The sequence below is a fragment of the Eutrigla gurnardus genome, assembly GCF_963514095.1.
Source record: "Eutrigla gurnardus genome assembly, chromosome: 14".
NCBI lineage: Eukaryota > Metazoa > Chordata > Actinopteri > Perciformes > Triglidae > Eutrigla > Eutrigla gurnardus.
This window is the reverse complement of record NC_139937.1, coordinates 4,844,544-4,854,708: the sequence shown is the minus strand read 5'-3', so window position 1 is coordinate 4,854,708 and position 10,165 is coordinate 4,844,544. Positions and strand designations below refer to the sequence as shown.

Here is a 10,165-nt window from a genome sequence, read left to right as displayed (position 1 = left end):
GGCTCAAAAAGATTGTTTCCATCGTCTCACATTGGGAAAGAATTGTCTGTAACTCAACGGATCATTTTTTTCCTGGTAAAGTTCAAACACCTGAATAGCACTCATTTTAATCAATAGACCTAAAAGTAAAAATGCTCTAATGGCCAAATCCAGAGGTATTTATAAAGTGCTCCATTTCAAGTCGTGCTCATCCATGTGGTATACACGTTCAAAAAGGGTACGGGTTGGGAAACAGCATATTGCACCCACCAGGGGGCGTGCCAGCACAACCTTGATTGAAGGTTTAGATTCGGCCGTCCTGATCTATCTTGGCCTGGTCGGTGTCAGTCCGCTGCAGAGGTTCCCTGGGGAAGGAATGTTCTAGCATCTCTGACTCTTCATTTCACGCTTCATTTACCATCACAACCTCCCAAAACACTAACTGTGCATCTGTGTGTGAGTGTGTGAGTGTGTGTGTGAGTGTGTGTGTGTGTGTGTGTGTGTGTGTGTGTCCTTCTTCCTCTCAATGTACGTGCTCTTCGTCTCGCACTTTCTCTGATGCCAACAAACACATATACACACACACAAACACTTAGTATGCACACAGACACACACATGCTTAAAAAGGTAAATGATAGTGAATGTGAGACCCGTTTCTATTAGCCGGAGTCAATAGGCACTGTACTGTTCTACAAGGGCAAGCAGAGCATAAAGCAGAATGGACCAGGGCTCTTACGCACGGTGATATGGATGGATGAAAAGTCTTAACACACAAACACACACTAAGCCTGTAACTGTTGTTTTATTTCTAAAGTCAATGCAATTACCTCTTTCCTCTCTCTGCGGAGTATTATCCAATGTATGAATATGGCTGGGAGACAGGCAGTAAATGTGTGTGATTGTGTGTCTGTGTGAGAAGGGGGAGTAGTTATTGCAGACACTGTAGCTCATAAAGCCTTTGCGGTATCAATATAAACTTTCTCTACAGCTACATGGGAGAGGGCTTTACAGCCAGGCAGCGCTTTTTATTCTCATCTCACAAAAAACGCTTCTTTTTTTTGGGTGACACTTCCGTTTATGTACAAATGTATGGATTCATGTACAATCTAATGGTCTGAAAATCAGCATTATACACTCGCGGGGGAAACGGAACATTTACAAGTTCATTCAAAGTCATTCGAGATTATTTTTCCAGTTGGCAGATGAAATTCACACAACAGCCAGCAGACAGTTAATTGGATTTTGGAGCTGAGCTGGTGATAAAATATCAGGTCTGAGACATAGGTTCAAAGATGTACACACACACAGACACACACACACACACACACACACGTTAGCATCAGCAGCAGCAGCAATGTGAATGGATGGGTGCAATCATTACACTCACACAAGCCCACTATGGTAGGTAGGTATGAATAGATGGTCTGTCCTGAATTGGTGAGATTGGTTCCATCTGTCGTGGAGAGGGTTGAAGGGTCACATCCCTCCTATTACATCTCTCTGTGTCCAATGACACTTTATTCACCTGAATGTAGGTCTGCGATGAATGGAGCTAATCTCAGCAACAGAGAGAGATGAAGGTGAGTAAAAGTAGATGGATGTACGGACGGATAGATGGATAGTTAGACAGATACATCATGTAGTTCATTTCTATGAGTTCTTTGGTTCTCAGTCAAATATCAATATCGGCTGATCAATCATGGTGCAGCTCGAGTAAAAAGAAAAGTATGTACTTCCTGTCTCATAGGGAGATCATTTCAGGCCAGACTCCATTCATAAACCTGTCAGTTTAATGTTGCCTTGCAACAGGAGGTGGCAAGATTACTTTTCTGAAAGATGCGGCTGATAAATTTGTAATCGTTTAATCCAATCAATAAAACTGCTTGTAGCGGCATTTTAACAGGCCGTTGACTGTAGTTGCTGCACATATCTAGAGTGAACGCAATCTCCTGTTGCTTGACACAAGGCTACATGTGGTTTCAGAAAAACAATGTGCTTGTGCCAGAAACCCCCGTTTTCTGGATCTCAAACAGGCTTAGATGAAAGTCAGCAGATGATGTAATAGCCATTGTGTTATCGACTGCAGGCAACAGTCACAGCGGGCAACATTTCCGCATGCAAAGTGTGTCTGTACCTCCACTTCTGCGCTCTACAGAAGCAGCGGGCTGAGCAAAGGGATGACACAAACACACAAGGAGAGAGACAGGTAGATGAAGAAGAAGAGGAAGACAGGATAGGTGAGGAGGGGAGGTAGGATAGAAAAAGAAGAGAAGGAGAGAGACGGAGAGGAGGCGGTGAATGTGGCCCATTGAAGGACAATCATTGTCTATCAACATGAAGAATTACCTTTTTCGCTGTCCCTTATGCTCACATGTGCACACACACCCACACACACACACACACACACACACACACACAGGGGAACAAGTTGACCTGTAAGGGACCGCTGATTGAATCTTCAGTGGGATTAACAGGGATTTAGCCCGGTGTAATGATATCTGAATGAGTTGATTAGCTATCTGATGACACTTTTCTGTTTGACCTCTACAGTCCAATAACCACTGGCAACTTGTTCACTTAGGCTGCATTCGTATGGGGACAGAGAGAGAGAGTCAGAGAGAGAGAGAGAGAGAGAGAAGGAAAAAACACTCACATAGAAGTCCTTGAGGCGGCTAAATGAACCATGAAACTGTGTCACTGTGTGAGCGGCCATGGCATGATCCGTTATGGTGCGAGATCAGTTTTCATCATACAAGCAGTGACAAAGTAGGACCATGAAGGTGGTGAAGGGCAAGAGCTCTCGAAGAAGGCAACAGTACAAAAACATATCTGGCTGCGAGCTGTGATTTAAGACGGCCACACGTGGAGAAGTTGTGATGATGTATTGAGGAAGAGGGAGCGTAACTGTCTACACATCACTGGTGCTTGGCCCCATTATACGCCACTAAAGGGGGGAACCTTTAAAGGAATAGTGTGACATTTGGCAGAATACACTTATTTGCTTTCTTGCCACGAGTTAGATCAGAAGATTGATACCGCTTTCTTATCTGTACGGTTAATGTGAGCCTGGAGTCAGTTAGTTTAGCTCAGCATAAAGACCCAAACAGGAGCCAACAGCGAGCCTGGCTTCGTCCAAAGGTCACAAAATCCACCCACCGGCAAGTTTAACGCTCTCTAGTTGTTATATATTTTGTGTTTGAACCGATTTAACAGTCAGTGAGAAGAGTCAAATTTGTGTGGTTATAATGGAGGGTATTTTCCATATTTCATGAGACCGTAAAGAGTCTCTGCAGGTTACCTGGGATCGACATAAAATAAGATTCCAGACCCCCTGAACACCTACGTACGTCACGACACAGGTGTGGTTTTGCAGGACGAAGCGCACGCTTTGACGAGCTCCATCTAAACCTGTGTTCTTGTTAGTTTTCTTAGAAATAATGCGTGTAATGTCACCCCCTCTCTCCCTGCCTTTAACGGCTGAATTAAAAAAGAAACCTCGAGCACATCGAGGCGCCACCATGCAATCCAATCATACAATAATATTAATTCAAATCAATACAATTACAAGGTCTGAACATGAATGTGGATTATAAAGAGAGAGGGATCTGTAAACAGAAGTGTTGCTTTTCCAGACGTGTTGAGTACCTGGTGCATGCTGGGTAGCAGCTGTGCCCCTGTGACTCCTCCTTCTGTCATCTCCAACAGATCTGCTGGTCAGAACTCCTCCCATCTCTAATGTCCATGCTAGGTGAGGATTGTAGAGACCAGCATTTGAGAGAACTTGGATTTTTGCCCGTTTTTCACATCCACCTGCATATTGGTATTTGCTAAAAAAAAAAGTGTCCGTGACTGGTGCTGGTTTCAGGAATGACGTGGTATGGAGCTTTTTTCACTTTCTAACTGGCCGAATAACATTTCAGGGGAAGTATTCTGCTATATTTCTCATAGATGCCGGTCTACGTCTATGAGTGTGGTGCTTGTTTGTGTACTGCCATGGCGAATATCATTGTCAAATAAAGTTCCAGTCGGATCATTCTTCGAGTGTCTAGCGCTGACACTATCTCTAGTTAGGTGTTCAGTGTCATGTCGAGACAACTGTAGAACTTCCACCATAAATATTGTCCTCGCCTGCAGCAGCGAAAGCGTTCCGACTGTTATGTCTTTGTTAACAGGGAGGTTCACGATGCTCCTTCTGCTGTGCCAATAGGTCAAAAACATAAATATGAAAGTTCCCCTGCTGGCTCAGCAGGCGCTGGAGTTGGTCTATCGATCAGCTTACCAGAGCTGGGGGTGCATTTCGCCGGCATGACATTTGAGGGTAGTTCTCATTAATTTGTCTCATATATTTCCGAGAAAGTAAAACATGTCAGATGAGTAATGCCTCATGGCTCATATCAACGGCTTTTACCCAGCTTTTCTGTGAAAGGCTGGACCACGTGTCCCTGCGGCGGCGGCGGGATGTGATGGCATACTTAGTCACGTTGGACAACAAAGTCATGGATTTGATTTGGTGCAAATGAATGAAGTTAATTCGGCAAGACTGTACTGTTGCATGATTAAAGGCAGAGTAGGTATTTTGGAAAAACCACAGAGACTTTGACTTTGAAGGCATCGCCAAAACCGAAAAAGTCCCGCCCCTTCGTTCAAATCTCTGTTCAAAGCCGCTCCCCCAGAACACCAAACGATGCTCGAGATCGGCTGAGTGCAAACCGGAAGTCAGCATTGACAGACAGGCAGGACCTCCAATTATTTTCTCTAGTCCGACTTTTTTGATTGGACAGGGTTTTACAGTCCGGCCACGGCCACAGATTCATTTGGGGGATTTTTTTTTTATGTCAGAGCATTTGATTTATTTATTTATTTGATTTATTCATTGCTATCGGTATGTAACGAGGATTTCAAGTCTAACAGAAAGTGTTTCTGAATAGAATCACCTACTCAACCTTTAAGCCTGAAGTTTATTTCTCATTCATCTTTTCATTTAATCCTCCAAGGCTCACTCATACTTTCCTTGCTGTCATCATTTGGTGCTGTCAATCATGGTATCAGCTGGTCGCATCCATCCAACAGACGGTGACGCACCACGTTGTTAGCCTATCGTCTTGCTGCTGTCTCTTTTTAAATATGATTGTCTCTCTGCCTGTCTCTTAGTATGTGGGTGCTGCTGTTACACGCCGTCCTGCACCTCCCCGTCACCGCCTGGTCCCAGCAGAACCATCAGCCACCGCCACCAGTGTCTGGAGTCCTCGGGGGGATTCATCTTGCTGCTGCTGCTCAAGGTAGACGCCCCCTGATTACTAGACTCGAAGCACCAACGACTCTTTGTCAAGACCTTATCTTCACACATCATCTGTGAATAGTCAACAATTATATTTTCTTCATTCTCCTGATTCAAATACCAGTTAGGTTTGTCAGAAGACCATGCTTTTGCTGGTGTATGTATAAAGTCAATAGGTGCCAGGAGAAAAAAAAAATTCTAGAAACATGACATAAACTATAAAATTAGGCTCATCACGCAGCCCAGATGCCATCTCCATCATAGAAAAAGTTGTGACAAAAACCAGAGGGAAGACAGGCCTCACATGAGCATCATGACATCATTTCACAGAGTGCGTCGCTCCGCTGTCGTAGAAACTCGTCTGCAGAAGTTCAGAAAAACATACGTTGAAAACCAGATCTACAGACGAGTAACTTGTTGATTTCAGCTGAGACTGAGTGTGTGTGTGTGTGTGTGTGTGTGTGTGTGTGTGTGTGTGTGTGTGTGTGTGTGTGTGTGTGTGTGTGTGTGTGTGTGTGTGTGCGTGTGTGCATGTGCTCTCTGAAAGCAGGTGCCAAATCCTCCATCAAAGGAAGATTGTATGCGCATTGCAATCAATTTCTTAATGAAGGTTATTATAGGATTAAACTGTTGTCCTAAATTGCTAACATCCATTTCCGTTTCCGTACTAAAACCAGTCATGATTTTTGATCAACCTTTTTAAATCAGTGTGCTCATGTTTTTACTGTAGTTTTAAATGGACACTATATGCCACTTATGAAGGTGTTTGTCAGTTATAGCAGTAGTATTTATAATATGTATTAATTGTATTATGGTTTAGCTTATTCACGTGATTTATGACAGCATGTTACTGGTTGGTATTCATCAGTCACCTGCTGATACATGGAAGACAGGAAGAACTGATTGAATAAGTGGATAAATCTGAGACTTTGCTTCACACAGTCATGTGAGCTGACTGACTCACTGTGGGGCTGGGGACACTGAATGCACTCAGCGTGGTCGGCTGGCCGACTTAGCAGAGCTCTGGCGCACCCAAGTGGTGACAAAGAGTGACTGAAAATACACACGTACTGCAAGATTTGACTGTGAAATAAGTGAGAAGCAGCTCATATACAGCACGTCACTCTGTATTTACATTTATTTTGGGGTTGACTTATGTAATAGATATTCATAGACAGGAATGCAAGGTGTGTATACTACAGGTTTCTATCACCAGACTTTAATTATACCATTCATTCCTTAAATCATAACCCTAACCTGAGCCTGACTTTTACCACATACAACAGAAAGGAGGCCCCCAAAATGTAAAAGCACACACACACACACACACTCTCTCTCGCAGGTTGTGTGCTTAGGTAGCAGAAATCCCTGGCACTGTTCATTAATCACTATGTTGAGGTTTTGATGCCACAGCAGGAATGGAAATGCTGGTCTGACTCTCATAGATATACTATACTGCCTTCATCAGCTTCAACAAAGTCCAGAGTTGGGAGAAGTAACACTCCGGCACAAATACTGGTCATCTGCCTGAACGCTAATATGTCTGTATTCTGAAACACGTCACCCAGAGCAACGGTGTCATGTATGTGTTTTTATTAGCTTTTGGCCAACAATGGGATCTTAATCCACGTTATCATTCTTTATTGGTAATACATACAGCTGATTTCTTCAAGACTACGGAGTGATCTGTTTTCCCAGAGCATGTGCAAACAGCATCCGCTGCAGAAGCTGACGTATTATAATGTAGGTGTATCTCGCCATCTCAACAGGTAAGGACTCACAGTTCATGGTCACAGTGGTGAGCTTACACAGGTAGCAGGTCTGATTTTCACTCAGGGTTTTTGTCATTGTCACAAGCTCCAGGTCCTCAATGACTGTGGCAAGTGTCTTTTATTCTTAGTTTTTGAATTAAAGGGATCATTCACATGAGAAATACATCGGCCCTCATTCATCACGTTTGTGAAAAGTAGCGTAAAATATACCATGGCAATGATCAGACGCCTGTTATGTGTGATTAATGAGACATCCTCGCTTCCAGTCGGAGAGCAAATGAAGCATCTAATGCAGCTGTGGAATTAGAAGCATGTGGAACCAATTCCACATTTACATATGAAGCATGTGGAATTAGGCCTGCTTGGTGACTCTTATTAATTGGCCACATTTGCATTACTTACAGGCTACTGAATACCACAGATACAGTGTGGATGTTTCCATTAAGGCACAGAGTGTTTTGTATCAATGTCGAACAAATGTGATCAAAGGTCGTCATGCAAACAAAATTAGTTTCTTCTTTTCATCTGAGAAAATGTATATATGAGCTCCTTCTAGAAAAGTATCAATCTGAAATGGACAAACTCCTTCTGACAGCTCTGCAACATTTTTGACTCATCCAACCCGACTGAATTTAAACCACTGGAGACAGATGGTCTACCACAAGGGGGCGTACAGCATTCCTGCCAGTATTGTTTGTATTCAGTAATTGAGAAATAACTGTATGTCCCACAGAGAGTTAGCAGGTGCAAATCCATGCCAAGTTCTCATATTTCACCCAGGGTTTATAGGAGCACTCCATGGGAAAATATCATCGAGAGTGCTAGGAAATGCATTCAAACAAGTTATCAAAACAATATGCCATTGCTGATATTTGAATTTACTTCTCAACATGTTTTGTCCCCTTAGGGAATAAAACATTTCATTCTCAGACGCACTGACAATATAACAACCTGTTATTGACACCGTTAGGTAGAAATGTGTCACAAATGAAATATGCAATCACTCAAAACCTGAAGTTTCCCTGTGTTGCACTTATTTTGTCACACAGTGACAATTATGACAGTAGTGTCATAATTGTGTCTCAGTCTGCTAGATGGCCAAACAGCTTCCGACACTGACATGAGTTCAGTTCTGGTTTGAAACCGTTTCGGGTTTCAAACCTTGCTCGGCTGTCAGGGCACGATGCAAGTTGCCTTTCGAAGCGCCAGGTAGCCAGTAACGACATCAGTGGGGAGGAGGCGGATGTAGGAGAACTCCTCAGAGGACGTGAAGCGTAGCTTTGTCTGAGGATCTGTGTAGTTCGCCTGAGGAAGGACAAGAGAGAGTATTCGGTGTGTGCTTTATGCAAGACTTAGAAGTGGTTTTGTTCAAAGTGACAACTCACAGGAAGTCCAGAGATGTCAGAATATTTCTTGGTTGGCTTCAAGGAGGGAGGGGCGTCAACGCTGTAGTCTGTGAGATACAGAAAGGTATAATGGCATTTCTTCTCAAAGGGGTATGGTCTTATCACTGCAGTCTGATATTTAATGTTATATTATACAGTTTTGACATACATGATACTGTAAATAACTTTAGCCATAGCCTTTTTTGGCCTAAAATGAAATTTAAATGGGACATATGCTCATTTTCAGGGTTGTATTTCAGGTTTCAACAAGAACATGTTTACATACTTTAATGATAAAAATACTTTGCTGTCCGTCTGAATATAGAATCTACTTGTTGAGAGATAAAAGGTGTACAAGATGTGCTAAAAATAAGATAAACTCACAGTTGGGATCATTGAGCTTCCAGGGTAAAGCCCGCTCCAAAGCCAGAATCTGTTTGAGATTCTTCCAGGTCCTGTTCTTTTTACCTGCTGCTGCTCCACCGATCCCAGAATGCTGCAGAGATTAAGGCAGGGGGGGGGGGACAAATTAGGGAAAAGCCATAGAAGCAGATACACTTAAAAGTCCAGATGGACGCAGACACTCACCATAAATGTGGCGTCTTTGAACGGTGGAGGCTTTGCTGTGGACTCTGTGATGGCAGTCGGACCGCAGTCGACGGGTCCCACTGCCTTCACCTCAGCCACCAACTCCACTGCTGTTACCTGAAGAACCATGGACGACAACATCAGACCAACAGTCACCACATTTGAGTTTAAGCTACTTTTATTACATTTGTTTTGGATATAAACAACCTGCAGTTGGCTAAACACGGGGTAACGCGAACCTTAAAGATCCAATTTCATAGCACTGTCTACATGAAACTCATCCTTGTGCTACACAGTATAGTTGTACTCTATGTTAGTGGTGTTACAGACTTTCACAGAATTGTTCAATCATGTAATTCCTTGTCTGGAACTTCTCATATGGGAGTGTTTGTGAGTGAAGGTCAATCAAGAAAGGTGGATGCAGATGAATTAATGGCTTTCCTTTCCTGCAGCTGTGTTGTATTTATCCATCAGCCTTAAAGTGTGTGTGTGTGTGTGTGTGTGTGTGTGTGTGTGTGTGTGTGTGTGTGTGTGTGTGTGTGTGTGTGTATTGTATTATCAGAGACGTGATTCTGAGTAATGTTTGATGAGCTTGACAGTGTCGGCAGAAACATTGCTGTTACTCACCTGCGCCTGTGTTGTCGCCACCAGCGTGGCTGTCAGCGGGCTTTTCTTCTTCTTGCTGCCGCTGCTCCCGGTGACCTGTGCGGCTCCACAAACCGCCGGACTAGCGGGACGTTTCTTCCCCCGAAGGGCGGCCGAGGCCGAGGCGGCGGCGGCGGCGGCTGGCGGCGGAGCCCTAACAGTTATGGGGAGCTGAGACGCCATTTGTGGTGAGCAAACTGTGTTTAATGTGTGATGTTAATGCAGATTCCTCTCTCGATACTTAGCATTAGCCGTCCGACGTCCGCATTGTAAACATCGCTTCAACCGGATATGGAATTGTTTCTCTTCCGGTATCACATTTAGAAATCGTGAAAATAAGAATAATTCATTATCAATAAATGTGATTATTATTTAACTTTATTTGAAATGTGCGTTTAGTTAAATGTGAATGGAGAAAAACATTACAAAAACATATCTAAAAATATATATATATATACACACACACATTCTGTACATGCTGAGTTGTTACATGATCAATAATGGGATATTGTAAGATG

General features: G+C 43.3%; 2 protein-coding genes across 2 annotated transcripts in view; one reads left to right on the top strand and one right to left on the bottom strand.

Moving 5' to 3' along the window:
- The window catches only part of stx17 (syntaxin 17), a 300,626-nt gene that overhangs the window by 55,555 nt on the left and 234,906 nt on the right, over nt 1-10,165 (top strand). The window lies entirely within an intron of this gene.
- ino80c (INO80 complex subunit C) lies at nt 6,887-9,922 on the bottom strand. The gene is made up of 5 exons (XM_084027646.1): nt 9,630-9,922; nt 9,003-9,119; nt 8,799-8,910; nt 8,415-8,482; nt 6,887-8,334 (listed from the first exon to the last, which is right to left on the bottom strand). Exons 1-5 carry the CDS (start codon nt 9,828-9,830, stop codon nt 8,203-8,205), a joined length of 630 nt encoding a protein of 209 aa, XP_083883772.1. The 5' UTR covers nt 9,831-9,922; the 3' UTR covers nt 6,887-8,202.